The sequence below is a fragment of the Oryctolagus cuniculus genome, chromosome 2 (genome assembly GCF_051225735.1).
Source record: "Oryctolagus cuniculus isolate XC-2025 breed Fujian yellow rabbit chromosome 2, ASM5122573v1, whole genome shotgun sequence".
Lineage (NCBI taxonomy): Eukaryota > Metazoa > Chordata > Mammalia > Lagomorpha > Leporidae > Oryctolagus > Oryctolagus cuniculus.
This window is the reverse complement of record NC_142868.1, coordinates 68,635,920-68,662,852: the sequence shown is the minus strand read 5'-3', so window position 1 is coordinate 68,662,852 and position 26,933 is coordinate 68,635,920. Positions and strand designations below refer to the sequence as shown.

Here is a 26,933-nt window from a genome sequence, read left to right as displayed (position 1 = left end):
GTGAGAGAGATCCCAGTGAAAAGAAGTCGCCATCAAAGAAGGATGTACTTTTATCTAAAGGAAGGACAGAACTTCCACTTTGCTTATGGCCTTGTCCAAATACTGACGGAGTTTGTGGACTCAAAAGGCTTCCATAGCCCAGACAGCTCATTTCAAGAGCCTTGGGTGGTCACTAACGTCATACATAAGAGTGTTAATTGTTAAATTAACAACAGGAGTCACTGTGCACTAACTCCCCATGCAGGACATTTGTCCTCAATGAGTTGTACTGAGAATTAATTGTAAAACCAGTTTCCCAGGTTTGTGTGTGTGTGTGTGCACGCACAAGTGCACACACAAATTGTTGAAATCTACTTAACATAGAGTTGGTCTTCTGTGTACAAAGTTAATTGAAAATCAATCTTAATGGAGAATGGTACTGGCAAGGAGAGAAGGAAGAGATGGGTTGGAAGTGTGGGTGGGAGGGCTGATATGGTGAGAAGAGTAACAATATTCCTAAAGTTGTACCTATGAAATTTGTATTCCTTAAAAAATAAATTTCAAAAAAATTTTTAAATATTAATTTTTTAAAAAAGTTAATACAGATAAGCAGAATATCTTCAAGACCCGGGGATAAGCAAAGATATTTTACAGAATTCCAATAAATAACCACAGAGGAAAACACTAATAAATCAGACTATTACTATTATTTAAAGGTAGTAACTTTGATTCATCAAAGACACCACGGCTCAATAGGCTAATCCTCCACCTAGCGGCGCCAGCACACCGGGTTCTAGTCCCGGTCGGGGCGCCGGATTCTGTCCCAGTTGCCCCTCTTCCAGGCCAGCTCTCTGCTGTGGCCCGGGAAGGCAGTGGAGGATGGCCCAAGTGCTTGGGCCCTGCACCCCATGGGAGACCAGGATAAGTACCTGGCTACTGCCATTGGATCAGCACAGTGCGCCGGCCACGGTGGCCATTGGAGGGTGAACCAACGGCAAAGGAAGACCTTTCTCTCTGTCTCTCTCACTGTCTACTCTGCCTGTCAAAAAAAAAAAAAAAAGAAAAGAAAAGAAAAAATATATATACTATGGAGAGAGAATTCTACAATCTGCAAGAGAACAGCTTCAAGTCACACTTAAGGGAGTTCCCACGAGACCAACAGCAGATTCCTCAAAAGAAACCTTACAAGCCAAGAGGGAAAGTGATATATTACAAGTTCTGAAGAAAAAAAAAAACTGTCAATTAAGAACACTATACTTGGAAAAGCTCTTTCACAAATGAACAAGAAATATTTACTAAGATGAGAAAAACAGACTTCATCACCACCAGATTGCCTTACAAAAAATGCTTAAGGAAGTGCTACAGAGAAAAGCAAAAGAAAGATAATTATCACCATAAAAACTGTATAAAAGTTTAAAAATACTAGAAAAAAAAACAAAGAATATTCAAAATAAAAAGAAATTTTTAAAAAAGGACTAATTCATAACTTACCAAAAAATAAATTTAAATGAACTTCTCTAAATAAAAGATACACATGGCTGAATGGGTTAAAAAAAAAAAGTCCAAGGGCCAGTACTGTGGCACAGTAGGCTACGCCTCTGCCTTCAGCACCAGCATCCCACAGGGGCACTAGTTTGTGTCCCAGATGCTTCTCTTCCGATCCAGCTCTCTGGTAGGGCCTGGAAAATTAGAAGATGGCCCAAGCACTTGGACCCGAAAGAAGCTCCAGGCATCTGGCTTCATATCGGCCGAGCTCTGGTCATTGCAGCCATTTGGAGAGTGAACCAACAGATGGAAGATCTTTCTCTTTGTCTCTCCCTCTCTCTGACTGTAACTGTCTCTCAAATAAATAGATAAAATCTTAAAAAAAAAATACAAAAAAAGTTCAGTGATATACTGCCTACAAGAAACTTAAATCCCCAATAAAGAAAGACACCGGCTGAAAGTGAAAGGATGGAAAAAGATATCCCCTGCAAATGGAACCAGAAATGAGCAGGAATAACTGTACTCATCAGACAATATGACTTTAAGACAAAAACTGTAAAGAGACAAAGAAAGTCATTATATAATGATCAAAGGATCAATTCATCAAAAAGATGACTTTAAGTGTTTTTGCAAGGCTACAGTGCCAAATTTCATAAAGCAAACATCAGATATAAAGGGAGAGATAAGCCCAAACACAACAATAGTGAGGGACATAAACACCGTTTCCATCAGTAGAAAGATCATCCAGACCAAAAGAAAAATCAGCAAAGAAATATCATAGTTAAACTATATCACAGGGGCAAGCATTTGGTGCAATAGTTAAGACATTCTTGGGACACCAGCATCCTATAGCAGAGTGCCTGGGGCTGAGTACTACATACACCCCTGACTCCAGCTTCCTGATATTGCGTACCTTGGGAGGCAACAGGTGATGGCTCAAGTAGTTGGATCCCTGTACCCAAATAAGAGACCAGATTAGCTTCCTGGATCCCAGCTTGGACCTGGCCCAGCTCAGCTACTGTGGGCACTTAGGAAATGAATTAGAAGATAGGAGAGCGCTCTCTTTGTCTCTTCCTGCCTTTCAGAATAATTAAACTGTACAATAAACTAAGTGAACCTAATGACATTTATAAAACATTTCATCCAACAGCTGTAGAGTACACATTCCTTTCATCAACATATTAAGATCTCAAGAATAAACCATACACTATGCCACAAAACAAGTCTCAAGAAAAAAAATAATCAAAATCATAACATTTGTCTTTTCTGACCACAATGGAATAAAAACTAGAAATGAACAGCAAAATTAACTTTAGGAATTATAAAAATATATGGGGCAGGCCAGTGCTGTGGTGCAATGGGTTAAAGCCCTGTCCTGCAGCATTGGCATCCCATATGGACGCCAGTTCGAGTCCCAGCTGCTCCACTTCCTATCTAGCTCCCTGCTAATGCACCTGGGAAAGCAGCAGAGGATGGATCAAGTCCTTGGGCCCCTGCATCCACGTGTGAGACCCAGAGGAAGCTCCTGGCTCCTGACTTCAGATAGGCTCAGCTCTGCCCATTGCAGTCATTTGGGGAGTGAATCAAAGCAATCAAAAGGGAAATATTAAAATTCCTTGAAACAAAAATAGAAACACAACAAATCTATAGGATACAACAAAATGTATGGCATGAAGCAAAAGCAGTACTAAGAAGTGTACAGCAATAAGCAGTTACATAAAAAAAAAATCAAAACACCCCTAATGATGTATCATAGGTAACTGAAAAAAAAAGCAATTCCAAAGTTAATAGGACAAAATTACAAAAGTCAAAGAAGTAAATCCAAGAAAATAAAAATACAAAAGATCAATGATAATTTGGATTTTTGAAGAGATGAACAAAAATCCAAAAACATTTAACAAGAGTAACCAGAAAATGAGAGAAGACTAAAATAAATCCAGAGGTAAAAGACACATTATAACTCATACCAGAGTAGGAACTATTTGAAACTATACAATAAAAAAAATTAGAAAATCTAGAATAAATGAATAAATTTCTGGACAACACAACTACTCAAATTGCGCCATGCAGACATAGAAAACCTGAACAGACCAACAGCAGCAATGAAATTCAATTAGTAATAGGAAGTCTTAAAGAACAAGACCCAGAGGAAGCTCCTGGCTCCTGGCTTCAGATTGGCTCTCCTCTGACCGTTGCAACCATCTGAGGAGTGAATTAGTGGATGGAAGACCTCTCTGTCTATAACTCTGCCTCTCAAATAAATAAATCTTTTTTTAAAAAGAACAAAGCTGGAGGTATCACAATTCCTGATTTCAAGACATACTATAGAACTACAATAAGATAAAATTTAAACAACAAAAATCTGCATGTACTATTAAATCTCTGAAACTTTCAAAGGATAGTTCAAGTAAAATACTTCCTCATCCTCTTTTAATATGTAAATATATATTGTTAAAATCTGTCATTCAAGAATACCAGAGAAATTTCCTGACTGTTTTCCTGTTATTTCTTCCTAATTCCTATTATTTCCCAGTAATGTGACTTCAAGGATAGAACGGTCATGAACTGGGGTATTCTGTTTAGGGACTTCAACACTGGGTTAGAGGCACAGCATATTTATTGGATAATGTTGCTCTTACTGTTATGCATTATCTTTGCTTGATCCTAGGCCTACCAAAACTGACACACTGCACTTACCCGACTTAGATTTCCAAATTCTGGCACTTGATTCAGGGGCACTGGAAAGATAATCAGGAACAATTCTCTAACCTTGGTACCACTGTCAGCCCGAAAACATTGCCCCAAATTAAAGCCCACTTGCCCTCAACCTGTGTGCACTGCAGCTCTCTGAAGTGCTCAATGGCAAAAATGCTCTTACAGCTTTCCAAATCACAAGTTAGAACTTCATTAGGTTGTATATTACATCAGGCTTAAGTCTTGCCACACTAGAGCCTTCTACACACTCAGGTTCAGAGACCCAAACTGAGCACGGTTGGGTGCAGAAGTCACCAGTCTGTGAAAGAAGGCTAACTCGAGGCTCCCGGCCAGGATCAAAAGCCTGCCCTGCCTCTACCACAAAGCTCTTCAGGGAAGAGCAAGCTCAGCCTTGCTTTGTGATGTGAGTACCATTTTTATATTGTTTCTCAAGTTGACTGAATCTGCTTTAAACTCTTGGCATGCTGGAGGGTGCAGGTCTCCCCATTCCCTCACAGAACTCCCTGGACACTTGGAGCAGAGCATGCCACAGGCACTCTCGTTCAGAGCCCAGGCCAGGCTGGGGCTTCTGTTCCACAGGGATCGCCCCAAGATCTCTGAACTGAAGCCTTGTGGATTCCCCAAGCCTAAGCGGGCTGATCACATTCTGTTCCTGACCTGCACTGTCGCTGGGGAGCGCGATGATAATGAGATGGTAATGAGAACCCTGTGCACAGTGACAGTGAGCATGGACAGGTGTCTCACAAGAGGACATCAGGACAGTCAGAAAGAAACAACTGTCAATGTTACTTACCTAGATCTACAAAAAGATGCTTTTCTCCCACATTATTCTTCACAACTAAAAATGAAAGATCAGGATCGCTTTGCTTCGCTGATCCCAGCTGCCTCAGCTTCTCTGAATTCAATGTCCAGCTCTCTCCTGTGTCCTTATCTGGGGACATTTTGTTACACGAAGCCCCTTGTTTTGTTGGTGCTTCAGAAAAGTGGGAAAATCCCTGGTCCACTGTCTCTGAAATGCTATCGTCATCTTCACTGGCAATCAACTGAAGAGCAGGCTGCAAAATTGTTCTCACAAAATTACCTAAGGAAAAAAAGGTGTTATGATTAATTCTTTCATGTGAACTGGAATTCAAGATTCAGATTCAAATCTGCACATGAAAGGCGTTTCCTTTGATTTCTGCTTTTAAAATTGTTTTGGTAGAAACTATAACACATCTCTCTTCCTTCAAGCTATGCAATCTTTTACTTTTTAAATTTCCATTGGCAGGAAGCTTGTTGCAATTTGGAAACAAACCATTTTAGAAGAGAAAGTTAATTTGCGGTGTATCAATGTTGCTAGCATAGATCTAACCCTAACATGTCATCAAAAAAGCACCATTTTTTAAAGAACTTCTTTTTAGAGTTTCTATTTTGAGAGGCAGAGAGCCATAGAGACAAACAGAATTCCCTTCCACTGGTTCACTCCCCAAATGCCCACAACAGACCGGCTGGGCCAAATCAAAGTCAGGAGCTAGGAACTCAACGTATATCTCACAGGAGCATGGCAGGGACCACTATTTGAACCATCACCTGCTGCCTCCCAGGCTAATAGCAGAAAACTGTGATCAAAAGTGGAGCCAGACTCAAGCTGAGGCACTCTGATATGGGATGTGTATTTCCCAAGCAGGGTCTTAACCACTAGGCTAAACGCCTGTCCTCATTACTTTGATTAATGAGAACGGAGTTGAATTGTTTTTGCTATTAATGAATAAAGAACACAGTTTATATGAGGAAATGGCTCCAAGACGATGGTGAGAAACACTGCAAGAACCTCTGCCTTACCCTCCTGGTATCCAGATGGTGGCAAACTTCTTAGGAACTCATTCTCTCTCCTTTGCCTGCCACGGCATGCCAGGAGAACCGTGCCTCCCACAGCTGAAAGGCTGTGGCTACTGCTATCCCTCCCCCACATTTGTTGTGGGATGGCCTATGGTATATATAAAAGTATAAAAGTATGGTATATATAAAAGTATAAAAATATACTTTTCCCAACTACATTTATCCTGAAAGTTCTGAATAACAGAGGTTCAGAAAAAAAGTGGAGAGAGTGTGATCTTAGCGAAGAATTAGGAAGAAAGCCACAGAAGAAATGACATGCAAATTAGAGGGACATTTGGACCTATATGGAGGATGTGGACACACCCAACTCAGGACCAGCAGCTGAGAACTTCAGCACCAGCTGTGGAGAGTGCAGTGAGACCAGACTGTAGCAGCCCAAGCCACTGGTGATAAAGCTGTGGTAAGAGCCTAGCAGGAATCCAGCTTGGAGCCCTGTGGGGGACAGCGTACCTGCCAAACTAGAAGAGAAAATAAGGTGGCATGTTCCTCTCTCCCCGACCACCCTGCACCAGCATCCTGTAACAAGCCGAGGGAGGGTGGGCACTATTTGGACTTATGTAAGAGCTACCCCAGTTCATGTCCATGCGCCCAGCGACTAGCCAAGCTGAGACACCCGAGACTGGCTGGGAGAACTGAAGGGGCTGACCGTGGGAGGCTTGTGAGCCCGGACTGTGAGAAACGCTGTGGCTGTGTGGGAGGGCTCAGGGTGTGCATGGGACTTTGCACAGTCACTGTGGGAGGCTCCCCATGCTCCTGGATTCCCTGGTGAGGGTCATTGCTATGGCATCCATGGTCACATCAAGGACTGCTCAGATTCGCTGTGTGCTTCTTGTGGCAGTGCAGATGCATATTGTACCCACTAGGGCTAGCACCCAGGCACTGGTCTCCTTTGAGGAGAGGAGGTGAGCAAGAGAATAAGCCAATAGAGCAGAACAAACCTCCTCTCTGCTAAGTAAGTAAGTAAGTAAATAAATAGAAGATTTACCAAATCAAAATGAAATCTTGGAAATGAAGAATTCAATAGAACAAGTAGAAAATGCAATGGAAATCCTTAGCAACAGACTCGGTGAAGCAGAAGAAAGAATATCCAAGTTAAAGACAGATTGCTGGAAATTTTATAGTCAGACCAAAAAAAGAAAAATTAGAAAACTAAAAAACACTCTTGGACATCTATGGGATACTATCAAACGACCCAAAACAAACAAAATTGATACACCATTGGCCCAATTAAAAAAAAGGGGGAGAAGACCAAAATCAATAAAATTAGAGATGAAAGAGAAAATTTAACAACAGACACCACAGAAATAAAAAGAATCATCAGGAATTACTACAAAAAGCTGTATGCCAACAAACTGGGAAACATAGAAGATATGGATAGATTCCTGGACACATACAACCTACCTAAATTGAGCCATGAAGACACAGAAAACCCAAACAGATCAACAGTCCAGACAGAAATTGAATCAGTAATAAAGACCCTCCCAAAAAAGAAAAGCCCAGGACCAGACACCTTCACTGCTGAATTCTACCAGACATTAAAGAACTAACTCCAATTCTTCTCAAGCTATTCAAAAGAACTGAAAGGGAGGGAATCCTCCCAAATTCCTTCTATGAAGACAGCATCACCTTAATTCCTAAACCTGTACAAAAGAACTACACAGATACAACAAAGAGAACTACAGACCAATTTCCCTGATGAACACAGATGCAAAAATCTTCAACAAAATTCTAGCCAACTGAATCCAAAAACACATCAGAAAGATCATTCACCTATAACAAGTGGGATTTATCCCTCCCTGGTAGGCAAGGATGGTTCAACATTTGCTAATCAATGTGATATACCACATTAACAAACTGAAAAACAAAACCCATATGATTATCTCAATAGATGCAGAGAAAGCATTTGGTAAAATACAACACCCTTTCATGATGAAAACTCTAAGCATTCTTCAACACAATCAAGGCAATTTATGACAAACCCATGGCCAGCATCCTATTGAATGGGGAAAAACTGGAAGTATCCCACAGAGATCCGGAACCAGACAGGGATGTCCACTCTCACCATTACTATTCAATATAGTCCTGGACATTATAGCCAGAGCCATTAGGCAAGAAAAAGAAATCAAAAGGATACAAATTGGGAAAGAGGAAGTCAAACTATCCCTATTTGCAGATGGCATGAGTCTATATATATGGGATCCAAAAGATGCCACTAAGAGACTATTGGAACTCATAGAAGAGTTTGGTAAAGCGTCAGGATATAAAATCAACACGAAAAAATCAACAGCTTTTATATACACAGACAGTACCATGGCTGAGAAAGAACATCTTCAACAAATGGTGCTGGGAAAACCAGATCTCCACATGCAAAACATTATTTGAAAGTCAGAGTTACACAGTGAGAGGAGAGGCAGAGAGAGAGAGAGAGAGAGAGATCAGTCTTCCATCTGCTGGTTCACTCTCCAATTGGCTGCAATGGTAGGATCTGCGCCGATCCAAAGCCAGGAGCTTTTTCTGGGTCTCCCACACAAATGCAGGGGTCCAAGGACTTGGGGCATTTTCTGCTGCATTCCCAGGCCACAGCAGAGAGCTAGATGGGAAGTGAAGCAGCCAGGACTCAAACCAGTGCCCATATGGGATGCCAGCACTGCAGGCAGCGGCTTTACCTGCTATGCCAAAGCACCAGCTCCAAGAAAGTACTTCTAAGATGAATCCCATTCACAATAGCCATACACACACACAAAAAAAAATCAAATACCTTGTAATAAATTTAAACAAGGATGTCAAAGATTTCTATGAGAAATTTCAATGAGAATTACAAAACATTAAAGAAATAGAAGCCACCAAAAACTGAAAAAATCTTCCATGTTCATGGATTAGAAGAATAATTAAAATGTCCATATTACTGAAAGCAATTTACAGATTCAATGCAATACCAATCAAAATACCAAGGACATTCTTCTCAGATACATTAACAAATGCTGAAATTCATATGGAAACACATGAGGCCCCAAACAGCTAAATCAATCTTATACAACAAAAACAAAGCCAGAGACATCACAATACCATATTTCAAGATATACAGGACAGTTATAATAAAAACAGCCTGGTACTGATACAAAAACAGATGGATAGACCAATGGAACAAAATAGAAATGCCAGAAATCAATCCACACATCTACAACCAACTTATCTTTGACAAGGGAGCTATAATCAACCCCTGGAGCAAGGACAGTCTCTTCAACAAATGGTGCTGGGAAAACCAGATCTCCACACGCAGAAGTATGAACGAAGGCCCCTACCTTACACCTTACACAAAGATCCACTCAAAATGGATTAAAGACATAAATCTATGATCTGATACCATCAAATTAGAGAACCTTAGGGAAAGACATTGGCATGGGCAAAGAGTTCTTGGAAAAGACCCCAGAGGCACAGACAATCAAAACCAAAACTGACAAATGGGATTACATCAAATTGAGAAGCTTCTGTACTGCAAAAGAAACAGTCAACAAACTGAAGAGGCTACTGACAGAATGGGAGGAATTATTTGCAAACTGTACAACTGATAAAGGATTAATAACCAGAATATATAAAGAGATCAAGAAACTCCACAACAAAACAAACAACCCAGTTAAGAAATGGGCAAAGGACTCAAACAGGCATTTTTCAAAAGAGGAAATCCAAATGACCAACAGATACATGAAAAAAATGCTCAGGACCACCAGCCATCAGGGAAACGCAAATCTAAACCACTCCCGTTAGTATGGCTTTCATACAGAAATCAGCAAACAAATGCAGGCAAGGATGTAGGGAAAAAGGTACCCTAATCCACTGCTGGTGGGAATGTAAACTGGTACAGCCACTGTGGAAGACATATGGAGATACCTCAGAAATCTGAATATAGACCTGCCATATGACCCAGCCATCCCACTCCTGGGCATTTACCCAAAGAAATTAAATCAGCATGTTAAAGTTATCTGCACCCCCTTGTTTATTGCAGCTCAAGTCACAATGGCTAAGTCATGGAATCAACCCAAGTTTCCATCAACTGAAGACTGGGATATGTACACCATGGAGTACTACACAAAGCTAAAAACAACCAAAAAACACACAAAAGAAAGACCTAGCCATTTTCCACAAAATGGATGAAACCGCAAAACATCATTGTTAGTGAAATAAGCCAATCTCAAAGGGACAAATACTATATGTTCTCCCTGACCTGTGATAACTAATAGAGCACCTATAAGGCAATCTGTAGAAGTAAAATGGACATTTTAAGAAGCAATGACTTTGGCCGGCGCCGCGGCTCACTAGGCTAATCCTCCGCCTTGCAGCGCCGGCACACCGGGTTCTAGTCCCGGTTGGGGCGCCGGATTCTGTCCCTGTTGCCCTCTTCCAGGCCAGCTCTCTGCTATGGCCAGGGAGTTGCAGTGGAGGATGGTCCAAGTCCTTGGGCCCTGCACCCCATGGGAGACCAGGAGAAGCACCTGGCTCCTGCCATCGGATCAGCGTGATGCGCTGGCCTCAGCGTGCTGGCCGCAGTGGCCATTGGAGGGTGAACCAACGGCAAAGGAAGACCTTTCTCTCTGTCTCTCTCTCTCACTGTCCACTCTGCCTGTCAAAAAAATAAAAATAAAAAAAATAATAAAAAAAGGAAGCAATGACTTTTAACAGCCCTTGTCTCGACTGCTGAGGAACAGGTTTTTTTCACACTATTTGTTGAACTCTTAACAGAGTTAGTTATATGCATGTAAAGTTAACTGAAAATAGATCTTAGTGAAAAATAAGAGTGGGACTCCTGGGAACTTACCTAAGGGAAATGCAATCAGTACATGAGAGCGCTATCTGCACCTCCATGTTTATTGTAGCTCAATTCACAATAGCTAAGACATGGAATAAACCCAAATGTCCATCAACTGAAGACCAGATAAAGAAACCATGGAATATGTACACTATGAAATACTACACAGCAGGAATAAAAAAAATGAGATCTGGTCATTTACAACAAAATGGATGAGTCCAGAACACATCATACTTAGTGAAATAAGCCAGTCCCAAAAGGACAAATACCATATATTCTCCCTGACCTGTGATAATAGAGCACCAAAAAAGCAATCTATACAAGTTAAATTGACAATTTGAGAAGCAGTAACTTGAACAGCCCTTGTCATGACTGTTGAGAAAAAGGTTTTTTTGTACTATTTGTTAAACTCTTTGCTTAAAATAGAGTTAAACATGTGTATCAAATCAACTTAAAATAGATCTCAGTAAAAAGAGTGGGAATAAAAGAGGGAGGAGGAAAAAGGGGTGTGAAGGTGGAATTAGTGGGAAGAATCACCATGTTTCTAAAGTTGTAATTATGAAGTGAATGAGGTTTGTAATTGTAAAGCTGTATAGTTCTGCATACATTCCTATGGACTTATTTTTAAGGATAGAGTTTAAAAATTTGCCAGGGGACCCCAAATCCCCTTAAGCTGGGTGGTAAAAATACTATCTTAAGTGTTACAGTGATTGTATGGATAGGATTAATGGTCTGGTAACTACAGATAGAATTAAAAAGGAGGGAAGGCTCCAACATGGGATTCAGCCCACACAGAAGACTCAGAGTGACAACCCCTTTAAATAGCATTCTGATCTCAGAATCAACCCTTAAGGCATTCTGGGCTGGTTGAAAAGCCCATGAGAGCATTTTAGGCATGGAAAGCCAAGACACTGTGACAAAAAAATGTCCTATATGAAGGACCTTGGCAGGTGAGACCCTAGTGGAAAGAAGTGGTCATCAAAGAAGGAGGAATTTTTCTCTGAAGCGAGGAGAGAACTTGAACTTTGTTTATGGCCTTGGCTACAGATTGACAGAGACTGTGGGTTCAAAAGGCTTCCACAGACTAGGCAGCTCATGTCAAGAGCCTTGGGTGGTCGCTGACATCACACCTAAGAGCGTTAATTGTTAAGTTAATAACAGGAATCACTGTGTACTAACTTTCCATGCAGGATCTCTATCCTCAAAGAGTTGTATTATAATTATGTCTAAGTGCTTGCAAAAGATAAATCATTTTTAGATGCTTCTTTAAAGTTTAATTTCACTTTTTAGAAACATTTCAAGAAGCAATGATTTTGAACAGCCCTTTTCTCAGTTGTTGAGGAGCAGTTTTGTTTTTTTTTCCATGCAAATTGTTGAACTCTTTTAATTTTTTTTTTTTGACAGGCAGAGTGGACAGTGAGAAAGACAGAGAGAAAAATCTTCCTTTGCCGTTGGTTCACCCTCCTATGGCTGCCGCGCGCACCGCGCTGATCCGAAGGCAGGAGCCAGGTGCTTCTCCTGGTCTCCTATGGGGTGCAGGGCCCAAGCACTTGGGCCATCCTCCACTGCCCTCCCGGGCCATAGCAGAGAGCTGGACTGGAAGAGGGGCAACCGGGACAGAATCTGGCGCCCCGACCAGGACTAGAACCCGGTGTGCTGGTGCCGCAGGCAGAGGATTAGCCTATTGAGCTGCGGCGCCGGCCAAATTGTTGAACTCTTTTATAGAGTTGGTCTTCTGTGTATAAAGTTAACTGCAAATCGATCTTAGTGGAGGATGGGACTGGGAATGGGAGAGGGAGCAGGAGGAGGGGTGGGAGAGTGGGTGAGAGAGCAGGTATGGTGAGAAGAATCACTATATTTCTAAAGTTGTACTTATAAAATGCATGAAGTCTGTATTCCTTAAAAGGTTTCTTTGGGGGGGGGGAGGATAATAGTGGGAATTGTAGAGGGAAGAGGTAGAGGGTGGGGTAGAGGGTGGGAGAGCAGGTACAATGAGAAGAATCACTATGTTCCTAAAGTTGTAGTTATGAAATGTATGACGTTTGTATTCATTAAATAAAAGGTTTCTCAGGGGAAAAGGAGACTAAAGATTTAAACCTCAAAAAATGATTATTCAGATATTATTAAATGGCCTGCCTTGCTTACTTAAAAAAAACAAACAAACAAACAAACAAACAAAAAAAAAAAACAGTGATCCACACTACCATGAGAAGTTGGCAGGGCAACATGGAATTCTTTAAACTCTCTCTATATATAAATATAAATATAAATATATATATATATATATCCTATATCACAAGATCAAGTGACAATTTGGCTTTTACACTGCTGTTGTGTGTAGCAATACTGGTGAAATGCAATACTATAAGAAATTACTTAATTTTAATCTCTGCAAGTGTCACAGTCTGGATTTGTCACTTCATTTACCAGGAAGCCTTTAGTACTTAAAATCACAGGATTAATTACTTTCCTACTTAAAGAAATAAGTACAATTTCTTGTAAAACATCAAAATGAAAGCAAAAGCTTTTGATCCAATGATACACAGACATGATTACTTCTGGAATTAGAGAGAAGGTAAACACCGAGAGGAAACAATGACACATCAAAGGATAACAAAGCAATATAAACATAAATTGACGAAGTTAGTTTTCCTGGAAATTTAAAATTATATCTGCTTGACTCTAGACAATAAGCGAAGTGAGTCTACAGTTGCAGATGTTTGACAGTAGCACTGAAGAGGCCGGCTAAGCCTCTGAACCTTGGCAAGGAGCTAATGTGTCCACGGCACAATGACAGCCAGTGACGTGAACACCAACATACTGTCCCCTCCCCCCCCCCCCCCCCAATAGCTCTGCCTTCTGTTTCCAGGCTTCAGTCTTATTACCCCATCCCCTCTTTGGTCTATCTCAGTGGCAGGGACTATCTCAAAAGAACTAACCAATCACAGATATCTGCAGTACTACAGTAAATTGGCATAAGAGCTTGTTTGCAAAGATCAAAGTCTGATCACTCACATTTAACTTTGTTCCCTTTCCCAAAAGGCTAACAATAACAACTAGAAATATTATCAAGAGGGAGGGGAACTGAAGGGAAATTTTTGACTGCTTCATATTCTCCGCCTCTCTGATTCTGGAAGTACACGATTTAAGAGGAAAGAGCCTCAGAAGACATTCCATTTATCAGGCCTGATTATGGCTTTAGCTTTAGTTACATTAGATTGTCGACTGATCCCCAAGTTAACCGCAAACTCCAAACTCTATTCCTTTGCTTGTGCTATTCTAATAAAGCCTGTCTTACCTTTGACTATATGAAGGAAATTCATTCACAGTCTAGAATGAATGTCATCTGCTTTCAGGAGACACTGTAGCAGACTGTGAAGGACCTGGCATACTTCTCTCTGCCCTTCTTCCCTAGCAACAGATTCTCAGTTTTTAGCCTTATGGTTAGTATTTAAAGAGCAGCCTATGAGGAAGTATACATAGGGATCAAAGAAATATCCTGGCTAGGACTCTGCCCTCCATACTCTGATAATGCAGGCATGCTAAGTAGGCACTAACTCAGCAAATATTAAATGCCTACTTGTATTTATTATTGCTGCTGCTGTATTAATGGTATTATGGACAATATTATTATAATGTAGTAATATACAATATATCTGGAAATATAATAAATAGATCAATCATATGACCCAGCTATCCTGCTTCTGGGTAAGTATCCAATGGAAATGACATCAGCATATGAAAGAGATACCTTCATTCTCATGTGCTTTGCAACATCATTCATAATTGCCAAGCTATAGAAAACCTAAGTGTCCATGGATAAATAATGGATAAGGAAAATATGGTATACATACACAATGGAACATTAGTCAGCCATCAGAAGGAATGAAATCCTGACATTAGAGTTAAAATAACTGAAATTGGTAGTCATTACATTAAGTGAAAGAAGTGACACACAGAAAGTTAACACGTGTTCTCTTTGATACATGAAAGTTAAAAATGACAGTCAATAAGAACTTAGAGCAGTGATTACTAGAGACTGGGAAGTGTGGGAGATAGAGGAGTCTGGATATGGGGTACAAGGTGCTTCATAGCACAGATGGACAACTACAGACCACAGTAACATGTTGTGTACCATATAAAGAACTGGAGGAGAGGAACTAGTAGGCTGTAAATGTGGAGGAAAGGTAGGGAGGTGGGTATGTTGGCTGCCTGCTTTGATCAGCTTATAGCATCATATCTTTTGAAATTTTGCACTGTATCCCATAAAAATGTGCTAGTATTACTTGTTAATCAAAACATTTAAAATAATTTTTAATAAAATATATATTAGGACATATAAGTTATAATGTAGCTCTAAAAAATTACAAAGGGAAAAGAAAAATCAATAGTTACGTCCCTAAAGAAACATTAAGTGGAATAAAGAAGAAAACAAGAAGCAGCAAATGCTCTGACAATAAGCACTGGGTGCTTTCTACAACCCTACGGAACAGTAACCTGTATCATAGGGTTTGGATGTGACAAAAACCGATGAATTGATATCTACGCTGAGTCTTAACAGACCGGGAGAACAGGAGGTATGGCTCTTCAGACAGAATTGAACAGTGCAAAGGTCCAAGGATAAGAGAAAATGCAGGCCACAGTGGGAGCTGAGCAAGAAGGGCAGATAGGGACAGACCAGCTAGGGCACAGTAGGCCTCGTTTTGCAAACTAAGACATCAGTACATCTTTGTGAAGGTAACAAATAACTCTTGAAAGGTTTGAGAGCTTCATCAGCTCACACTGGCTGACTCAAGAAGCAGGTACACATAAGAGGACACCAACATTTCTACTTGGGTAAGTAGATGGACAGGGACACAGAAGTGACACAGAAGGAGGAGCCAAGATTGTTCTAGGACATGCTGAGTTGAAGTGTGTGTAAGGACATTTAGTAGTCAGCTGGCTATATGAGAACAATTTGGGCTGAAGATAAAGATGTGAGAGTCAGGACATAGGTGATGATTTAAGTAATGATTGTGGTCACCATCCAAGTGAGAACAGTAGGGAGAGGGACAAGGACAGATCCCACAATTACTAGGATCTAAGGGTGAGAAAGAGAGAGAACAATCAAGGGGGCAGATAACAGAGATAATGAGGAGACCGGTGTACACAGCATACTAGGTCACTGTGACCTGGCATTATCCTAAACTAGTTTTCAGGTTCCTGATGTTTATGTCAGTCCTCTAGCTACTATGTTCATGCCTTTACCCCATGTGGCTGTGAGACTGTAAAACACTTGTAGCTCTGAGACACATTATCTGTTACCTGAACTTAAGTCAATCACTGGTTTGAACCCCAAAACTTGCCCTATCACTGCTTTGATAAATACTCAGGATTTTGGCCTTTATTGAGACCTTGATTTTTGGCGTTTTCATTGTGCCTACTTGTTTCTCTGTGGGACTGACTTGGTTTTATACCTGAACCTGTTATCTATAAATGCCCAGCCCTGGGAAAATACTCTGGTTATACTTTCAGGATTATATATCTAGACTTCATCTGAATCCTTAAATTCTGCCTGGAATAATAAATAAGCCTTCCTTTTTTTTTAACTTTTATTTAATGAATATAAATTTCCAAAGTACAGCTTATGGATTACAATGGCTTCCCCCCCATAACGTCCCTCCCACCCACAACCCTCCCCTCTCCCACTCCCTCTCGCCTTCCATTCACATCAAGATTCATTTTCGATTCTCTTTATATCCAGAAGATCAGTTTAGCATACATTAAGTAAAGATTTCAACAGTTTGCTCCCACACAGAAACATAAAGTGAAAAATAATAGATGATTTTTTAAATGATGATGAAATCAGATCAGACCTATTGTCATGTTTAATCCCAATGAGAGTCAAGTTGGGAATTGATAATTTCTTCTTTTTTTTTTTTTTTTTTTTTTTTTTACAGAAGATCAGTTTAGTATACATTAAGTAAAGCTTTCAACAGTTTGCACCCCCATAGAAATACAAAGTGAAATATACTGTTTGAGTACTCATTATAGCATTAAGTCTCAATGTACAGCACATTAAGGACAGAGATCCTACATGAGGAGTAAGTGCACAGTGACTCCTGTTGTTGACTTTACAAATTGACACTCCTGTTTATGGCATCAGTAATCTCCCTATGCTCCAGTCATGAGTTTCCAAGGCTATGGAAGTCTTTTGAGTTCTCCAACTCTTATCTTGTTTAGACAAGGTCATAGTCAAAGTGGAAGTTCTCTCCTCCCTTCAGAGAAAGGTACCTCCTTCTTTGAAGACCTGTTCTTTCCACTGGGATCTCACTCACAGAGATCTTTCATTTAGGGTTTTTTTTTTTTTTTTTTTTTTTTGCCAGAGTGTCTTGGCTTTCCATGCCTAAAATACTCTCATGGGCTTTTCAGCCAGATCGGAATGCCTTTAGGGCTGATTCTGAGGCCAGAGTAATAAGCCTTGCTTGACATGACCTGGGACCCAAGCCCCATAGCTAAAACAAAGGTCAAAAATCCACGTATGAAGCATCATAGGTAAGGCTTGAAATGGAAAAGCCTCTCAGAATTACCTAGAAAACAAAAAATGAACCCTACTGCAGTAGAGACCATGTCAGGACATACATGGCCACCTAAATACCTGTGATGAGAACCACTAATGCCAACTATCTTGAGTAGGCTGATGTGCCTGGATGACAGGTCTGTATCAGTAAATCCTGAAAACACGAAACATCACATTTCATTTTAGGTTAATTACCATAAAATCTAGCAAGTATTGTTAAAAATTTCAAGAGGAATAGGGAAACTAAGAGTTTTTAATATAACTCCATGAATTTTTAAAAACCAGTGCACTTACCAACATGGATGTTATCTTTAAATGCCACGTCATGGAGCTGAAATATCAGATGGCGGCTAAATTTTTCATCAGTGCTAGAATCCAAGTTGAAAACATCTTCAGCTGAGCAACTTACACTATATAAGTCCCGAAGAGCTCTACAGACATGCTAAAAACACAAAGCGTAAATACTTCAATTTTTTTTAAATTTTCTATGAACAAAATTCAAGTATCTTGGTACCAGTAAGTTTAACTAATACAAAATCATTAAAAATTAGCTTCACTAGCCAGTGCCGCGGCTCACTAGGCTAATCCTCCAACTTGCAGCACCGGCACACCGGGTTCAAGTCCCGGTCATCGGGCGCCGGATTCTGTCCTGGTTGCCCCTCTTCCAGGCCATCTCTCTGCTGTGGCCCGGGAGTGCAGTGGAGGATGGCCCAAGTGCTTGGGCCCTGCACCCGCGTGGGAGACCAGGAGAAGCACCTGGCTCCTGATCAGTGCAGCACGCCAGCCGTAGCGGGCATTTGGGGGGTGAACTAACGGAAGGAAGACCTTTCTAACTCTGCCTGTCAAAAAATAATTAGCTTTACTATCAGGTTGTGTACAATATAACCTTACTAATTTATTTATAAACTGAAGACCTGTAATTTTTAAATTATGTTTATATTTTTTAAAAATCAGGCTCTCAGGATTGAAGAGGCCTCTTAGCAGCCAAACAATTTGTACATTAACCTCCTCTACAATCACATTAAAAATATTTTAAGCATCTCTTTAAATGTCACCTCTGAGTTTAAAAGTTGTTTTTATAGTTCCAGTTCGCAGAAAATTTCTCATTCATATTGAACCCAAAACCACTTCCAAGAAACCACCTTTGGTGCTAGAAGACACTGACACGGAAAGCAGTCATGCATTGTGGAAAGGCAGCAAGCACATACTTGGAACAAAAGATTTGAAGTCAGAGATCTAAGTTTGAGTTCTGGTTTTGACGTTTACCACCTCTAACTTTAATCAAACCCACATACATTCATCAACTGCTAAGCAGGAAAAATAGCAGCTAACTTTGGAATCATGAAAGGAGTAAAATAAGAAAACGAGATTAAAGAGTTAGCACAGTGCCTGGCACATGTAAGTGCCTAGAAGTATTGGCTATGCAACCTTAAGACAAGGCACTTCTCCCTAGGCTTCAGTCTTCTCATTTGCAAAATGAAGTCACTAAGAACCTCCAGATAGGATTATTTTGAGATTAGCCAAAAGGTTTAGTACCACCAAATACTTCGATACCCAACAGTTACACAATATATTAGAATTATTAGCTGGGGCTGGCACTGTGGCAGAGCAGGTTAATGCCCTGGCCTGAAGCGCCGGCATCCCATACAGGGCAGTGGTTTGAGACTCAGCTGCTCCACTTCCAATCCAGCTCTCTATTATGGCCTGGGAAAGCAGTAGAAGATGGCCCAAGACCTTGGGCCCCTGCACCCACATGGGAGACCTGGAAGAAGCTCCTGGCTCCTGATTGGCACAGCTCCGGCCATTATGGCCCAATGGGGAGTGAACCAACAGGTAGAAGACCTCTCTCTGCCTCTCCTCTGTGTAACTCTTTCAAATAAACAAATCTTTAAAAAAAAAAACTAGCATCACTTTGGCATTATTTTAGCACCACACTCCCCTTCATACTTTTCAATTCTCATATTCTCAAAAGGTGGCCTCAGTGTCCCAGTCTGCATCAAATTCCCCCATGTAGTCCAACTCACTTTCTAGTACTTAGTTACTATTTTACTTGATCATTTACTTGATTGTCTTGATGTTTCCTCTGTATCACAGAGGTTATCCCCCAACATCTAATTTCTCCCTCTTCCCTAGAAACAGAACCACAATTTTTAGCTAAATGGAGGCCAGCTAGAACAAAGATACTTCCCCCACTCTGTTATAATAGGGCACAGGCATGTGTCCAAGTCTTGCCAGTAGGGGGTCAGAAGAAGGTGGTTTGCCACTTTAGGCTTCATTCTTAAAGGGGAGACGTAGGCGCGGCTCTTCTCCATTCAACTGACTAGAAGGCAGACAACTTGGGGTGAGCCACCTTGGACAGTATCAATAAGGCAACATCTTAGGAACAGCAAAGCAAAAGACTAGTCCCTAACAGTGGAGCCACACTGGATGTTACATGAGACAGAAATAAGGTTGTATCTTGTTTAAATTACATCTACCCTAGATTAGATTATAAATTCCTTGAACTCAAACTTTAAGCTCACTATTATATTCCCAAGGCAAGGCACTGTGTCTGATGCTTAGCAAAACTTGAAAATAGTTTACTAAATGAATAAAGCTGAGTTGTTAGCTTTGGAAATACAGAGAATAAATTTAGGTACCCAAGGTAATATAAGTAATCACACTCTATTAGATTCTCTTTCTCAAGTGAAACTTTAAGTAAACATTTTTTCGGAGTTACAGAGAGGTAGAGCCAGATTGAGAGAAGTCTTCCATCCGCTGGTTCACTCCCCAGATGACCACAGCAGCCAGAGCTGAACTGATCTGAATCCAGAGAGCCAGGAGCTGCTTCTGGGTCTCCCACGCGGATACAAGGGACAAGGACTTGGGCCATCTTCTACTGCTTTTCCAGGCCATAGCAGAGATTGGACGTGCAGCAGCCGGGACTCGAACCAGCACCCACATGGGATGCTGGCACTTTGGGCCAGGGCTTTAACCTGTTGTGTCACAGTGCTGACCTCTACATAAACATTTAAGTTCTTTAAATGTAAACATAAAATCATTGTGGAATATAGTACGGAGGTTCCTCAAAAAAGCTAAAAATAGAACTACCATATGACCCAGGAATCCCTCTTCTGGGCATATATCTAAGAGAAATGAAATCGATCTGCCAAAGAGCTAACTGCATGCCCGTGTTTATTGCAGCACTACTCACAATAGCCAGGTGTCCATCAGCGAATGCATGGATAAAGATGTGGGGTATATATCACTATTACTCAGCTATAAAAAAAAAAGTCTTGTCATTTCCAACAATGTGGATGCAAGTGGAGGTCAGTATGTTAAGTGAAATAAGCCAAGCACAGAAAAACAAGTATCATATGATCTCATTCATATGTGGACTCAAAAAATTAGGTAATCTCACAGAAGTTAAAAATATAATATTGTGGTAACAGAGGCTAGAGTAGGAAGTGACAAGGGAGGGATGGGCAAAGGTTGATTGATGGGTACCAGGCTATAGCTAGATAGGAATAAGAAATTCTGGGGTTCTATTACACAGTGGGCTGCAGATAATATTATTTGACTGTATACTTCTCTATTTAAAAAGCAGAAGATGGGATTTTTCCATGTTTTCATGGGAAAGAAATGTTAATGCTGGAAAAGATAACTCCCCTGACTGGACATTATACAACATATACATCACGGAACAGCACACGGTACCCCATAAGTATGTACACATGTCTATGCCTTTAACTTTTTGAAAATACTTTATAAAGAAAATTGTATTTAAATAATTTATAGAATCCAGAAGTTAAAAATGTGTGATTGTAGAGGAATGCTACCTGTTGAAAGGCTTTATAAAAGTGGAGCAGCCGGGACCCGAACCAGCACCCACATGGGATGCCAACACTGCAGGTGGCAGCTTTACCTGCTACGCCACAGCGTCTGCCCCATCTACACATTTTTAATACAACTTCATAGAATATAATCTTTAAATTTTTAAAAAATAATCCTAATAGAACTTAGCTGTTCAAACCCACATTATCCTTTTTAGTAACTTCCTGTTTGATGCAGCTAAACTAAAAATACTAAAACTACATTCTTTTTTTGAAAGTTGCTAACAGTGACAATGGTATTTCTAAACAAGGTTTTGTAAACAACTAGCTGCAGAGCACTGGGTAGGAGTCTCTTCTAGGTCTTTCCTCTTTCATGAAGGTACAAGAAAAAAATGCTTTCCAGAATTCCTGCCAGTTCAAACATTCTGATACTACTTTTAGTCCAAGCTTCCTTTAAGTTCATTTCTGTATCAATTTTTATAGTACAATTACTTTGCCTGATCTTTACCAGCATTGGCTATATGTGATGGAGTTTAGAGAATTAACATGTTACTGCAAACCGCAGATAATCCCAAAATTTCTATCTTTATGAAGGCTAAAAGAAAAAAATTCACTTGAGAGGCAGAGTTAAAGAGAGAGGGACAGAGAGAGGTCTTTCATCTACTGGTTCACTCCCCAAATGGCCGAAACGGCTGGAGCTGGGCTGATCTGAAGCCAGGAGCTTCTTCTGTGTCTCTCACACAGTGCAGGGCCCACACACTTGGGCCATCTTTTACTGATTTCCCAGGCTATCAGCAGGGAGCTGGATCAGAAGCAGAGCAGCCGGGACTTGAACCAGCGCCCATATGAGATGCTGGTACCACAGGCAGATGCTTAAACTACTACACCACAGCGCCAGCCCCTCAAGGCTTTTTTTTTTTTTAATCCAGGTATAGTAATAGTACAAAATATGTGGACATAAGTTGGACTTTTCACAGTTTACCACAGAAGTGATATTTAAAAATCAAAGTCACAAGGAAAAGTCCCAAGAAAAGGAGGAGAAACGTTACGTAGATAGGACTGAGTAACTGAATGAAGAGATGAATGGACAGCTACAAAGAAAAAAAACTTGAGTCTCCCATTTACCTCAATGAGTAATGCAACCATCTTTTTCCCATCAGCTCCTGGATTGGCAGGTTTGTTAAATTCCAAATCAAAATAAAGCTTGCACACAGCATTTTCAGGAATAACTTCATAGCAGTGCAAGAGATTTTTTCTAAATTGAATAATTCAAAAGTATTATTTATATTTGTACCTTTTAAATGATGGAAGTTGATCTGATCAAGTACTGTGTTAACTATGCTTAAGTACAGGTAACTAGGAAATAATGACAAGATAACAAGAACCTGTTCACAACAGGTTTCCGGCTCATAGCGTCAACAATTTCTATTAAATAAGATTCAACAGTCATACTCAGTTAACATTACTTAACTGGAAAACAGTCAATCCTATAGTGTTATGCATTACACAGATGATTTTGATCATGTATAATATTTCTGTATTTTGTTTTGGTGTCACTATGAAATAAATTGAGAAAACAATGTTCTTTCTCAAACTGGGATCCCAGAAAGACATACTCTTGGGATTCCACGAATTCTCCATAAGAACTGTAAAATTTTATGTTAGGAAGATAATATTTTTAAAGTGGTAAAAAATTCTAAATTAGCTGATTTCAATAAACTTCCAGTGCTCATATTTCTAGTTCTATTCTTGTTGGTGTACAGAGGATGACTTTCACATGGCTTATTAAGAATAGACACTAGCCTAGTAAATAAATGATATGTGGGCTAAGTCAAGTTCAGCTGGCCTCCTTTACAAATAAAAGGTTTGCAGTAATTTGAAGAAAAGTGAAAGAATTGTATCATCACATGGCATGGGTAGGATTGGATCTCAACACATACTCTGAAGCAGTCAGCATCATCTTTATATTGCACGAAGAGATTTAGTTTCAGCAAAATATCTTTCATGTTATCTTAATGACTTTAATTCAGCTCCACCTGGCACTGCATGTATGTAGACATAAGTAAATCTACATGGTGTTGCATGCTTACAAACACAAAACTACTCAAGCAACTTTGTAATAAAAGTACTTTTAAGTCAATACAAGGCATCCATATTGACTCTTTTCCATACACAAGTCTGAAGCATAGTTGAATAGGCCACTCATATAAAGCAGATATTACATAATGTGAGTATTCATTTATGATTAATAGTACAATTTAATATATATCTGAAAAAGGATTTCCTTTGGATACATGAACAGGTGTTTGTACGATTTTCTTCAACACTTGGTGAGACAACTGCGTGATGCCATGAGGAGAACTGCAGAGAATTAATCTGGAAAGAAATAACTAACCATGTAGTCAAGAACTGTGAAAGCTAATCCAGACTCAATTTCACAAAAATTTTAGATTTGGTAAATATAACTTTAATGTGTTGTTCTGTTACAAACAACTTACTGGGATTTATAGTAAAACCAAAGCTGAGCATAGGTTGTTACAAGATAAATACGTTGTCCATCTCCCATTTTGTATTCCAAAGCAAATATATGAACATCCTATATAAAATAAAAAATATTCAAAAAAGTAAAAAAAAATCTAAATTCAACTGTAGCTACTTAATGTTCATAAAGAATTTTATTCAATTTTCAGATTTTTTAAAATACCAGGTTCTGAAACAGAAGTTCAAAATTGATTTATTTGAAAGGCAGAGTTATAGACCGAGATCTTCCATCCACTGGTTCATTCCCCAAATGCCTGCAAACTCAAGTTTAAGAAATCTTATAGATCTATAAAAAATTTAAAATGAGGCAATTACCTGTTTACAGCTTTTAATGAAATTAAAAGCTTCAGTTTGACGACGAAATAGCTTCCAAATGGAGGGTGGTTGCTCTGGCCTGGACAGGCTTGGTCTATACACTGAGCACAGTGGTTTCCTCTTGTAATGAGATGCTCGCTCCTCAATCTGCTTCAGTTTTTCTTCCCACTTTCTATTCATTGGTTCAGAAGGCAAGAACAATTCCTACGCCATGTGATCTTTCTATCGATTACTGCTAAAAGCAAAAAGACTATTAGTTTCTTTATTTAGAATTTTTGTTTGATTAGATTTCAAAACTCATTTCCTGGCACTTATTTTCTTGTGGGCTTTATATTTTATTCTTTGGATGGAGGTTTGTTTGTTTGTTTGTTTGTTTTTTGACAGGCAGAGTGGACAGTGAGAGAGAGACAGAGAGAAAGGTCTTCCTTTTGCCGTTGGTTCACCCTCCAATGGCTGCCGCCTCTGGTGCACTGTGGCCGGCGTGCCGAGCTGATCTGAAGCCAGGAGCCAGGTGCTTCTCCTGGTCTCCCATGCGGGTGCAGGGCCCAAGGAATTGGGCCATCCTCCACTGCACTCCCAGGCCACAGCAGAGAGATGGCCTGGAAGAGGGGCTAACCAGGACAGAATCCGGCACCCCGACCGGGACAAGAACCCGGTGTGCCGGCGCCGCAAGGCGGAGGATTAGCCTATTGAGCCAGGGCGCTGCCCTATGTGCCAATGTTAAACCATGGTGCTGTCTAAAATACATCATTGGTTTTCACATTTAATCATCAAATTGTTGTATATATCTTTATACTTACAAGGGTTTCCAAATAGTTTACTCAAACAAACCAACTGATTAAGGTAGATTTTATTCTTACTTTCTTAAACACTTCCTATGTCAGTATTGCATTTTTCAGAGTTTCAACACAATTAGTATTATTTTAGCTATTATTTTATGAAACTCTAAACCATACAGATTTTGCATGCAATATTGTAACACAGATTATCTTTTAATGTAATGCACCACTTTAAGAGATTAAGGAAAGAGAAAAGAGTGACCATATTAACAGATAAAACAACTCTTTTCAAGTCAAACAAAATCTTAACACATTTAGAATAAATGGGAATTTCCTTGATACTTACGAAAACATACATTTCATGATGAAACACCGAAAAATTCCTTTAAATTTTGAAACTAGGTAAAAATGTTAATTATCTTATTTGAGGTCTTCAATGCAAAAAATACAAAAAAGAAAACCTATTGATTTGAAATGCTATCTTATACATATCTATACATACACAAATCTCATGATATGTTCAAATATATGCAAGCTTTCTGCAAAAGCATGCTAAATGAGAAATTCAGAATTAATTTCAAAAACCAAAGAAATAAATTGAAATTTAAAAAAAAATTGAAATTGATTTATCTGTTTTCTCATACTATCCCTCCACAACTTATGATTATAAAAAGGAAATGACAAAGAATTATGAGATTGTAGAGACTGGTTAATAGCTTGCTTTGATGAGAGTGGATAATATATGTGCATTTCACCCAAGCTCTACAATGAAATTGATAAGGAGAGTGCATCCTATATGCCAAGATGCCAAAAGAAGAAGGCCCTCAATGTCACTACTTGAAGAATTTGATATATGACCCTGAAATTTAGAACACACATGGTCCACTGGCTGTCTACTGGATAGAAATCTAGAAAACATAAGAGGAGAGGTGACAAGCTGCTTGAGTGAGGAATGAAAATTAGGTGACTTATTTAAGGTCAGCCTGTGTCCCAGAGTTTGCTCCGTTTTCAGGGGGATTAGTGCTTTCCAAGAATGAGATATGAGCCTTGGAGAAGAAAGATCTGGCTTACAGCTGTTTTGACCCCTGTCTAAAATGATCAAGTGGTGATGTTTAAGTAAGGCTATGCCACTCTGAATACTTAGAGACTAAAGCCTAGTACAGAAATAGAAGTTTCTGATAATTTTAGTAAGAGGGGAACCAGAAGGGGCTTCTGTGGAACTTGTGAAAGCACATTACAGTGACTTTAAACATCTGCCAGGCTCAAGCTTATTAAAGCCAAACATAAAATTTGTTTTAAGTTAAAGCACTCAGACACCTTAAATTTTCTTTCAAGTAATTGAACAAATAATCGTTTTTTTTTTAATTTAAAAAATTGGCAAGATAAATTTTAAGAACAGATTTCGTGATAGGAAATTTCCACACCTGATGTCAAAACTTATTTTAAAGACATAGCAGGGATGGGCATTTGGCACAGTGATTAAGATGTCATGGGTTGTTTCTGTTCCATGTAAGAGTGCTCTTTGAGTTCTGGCTGCTCCACTGCAGATTCCCTGAGAGACAGTGGATAATGACCCAAGCCTTGGTTCCCTTCGACCTACATGGGATACCTGGGTTGAGTTCCAGGTTCCCAGTTTGGGCTGGCTGCAGCTTCACATGTTATGGGCATTTGGGGTGTGGACCTGCAGATCAGAGAACTCTATCTGGCACACTCTTTCTCCCTCTCTCTTGCCCTGTCTTTCTGCCCTGCAAGTAAGATCAAATAAATAAGTATAAGAAAGAGGTCACATAATTCATCCATGTATGAGGATCCTTCAAAAACTTAAGATGAAATTGGAGTTAAAGATAAATTTATTTGGTACAAAACTATTTTGAAATCCATGCATAGCTTTTCAAGACACACATTTTTCATTAATTTTTTTTGTGAGCCCCTCGTGTGTATTGATTTTAAATTTTATTTTGCAACAGAAGAAACATGTTTTATGTTCAATATCTATGACCTTTTTGAAGTCCATGGATAATACATTTACAAAAGCTATGTTAGAAATCAAAGGAAAACAATGGTCT

At 39.7% G+C, this 26,933-nt stretch overlaps 1 protein-coding gene across 6 annotated transcripts in view; it reads right to left on the bottom strand.

Annotated features, from left to right (window-relative positions):
- LOC127485279 (DNA-directed primase/polymerase protein) overlaps positions 1–24,387 on the bottom strand; it is a 37,680-nt gene extending 13,293 nt beyond the window's left edge. The window contains exons 1-5 of one of the 6 annotated variants that reach the window (XM_089325756.1): positions 24,089–24,387; positions 23,731–23,828; positions 22,358–22,487; positions 17,715–17,862; positions 4,973–5,260 (exon numbers count right to left, since the gene is read on the bottom strand). In XM_089325756.1, coding sequence (XP_089181882.1) covers positions 4,973–5,260; positions 17,715–17,862; positions 22,358–22,487; positions 23,731–23,828; positions 24,089–24,268 — 844 coding nt within the window. In that variant the 5' untranslated portion in view covers positions 24,269–24,387. Of the gene's footprint in view, positions 1–4,972; positions 5,261–17,714; positions 17,863–22,357; positions 22,488–23,730; positions 23,836–24,088 lie in introns of those variants that run through there. The other 5 variants (XM_089325755.1, XR_016229055.1, XM_089325752.1 and 2 more) reach the window with 5 other exon arrangements.
- Positions 24,388–26,933: the final 2,546 nt, after the last annotated feature.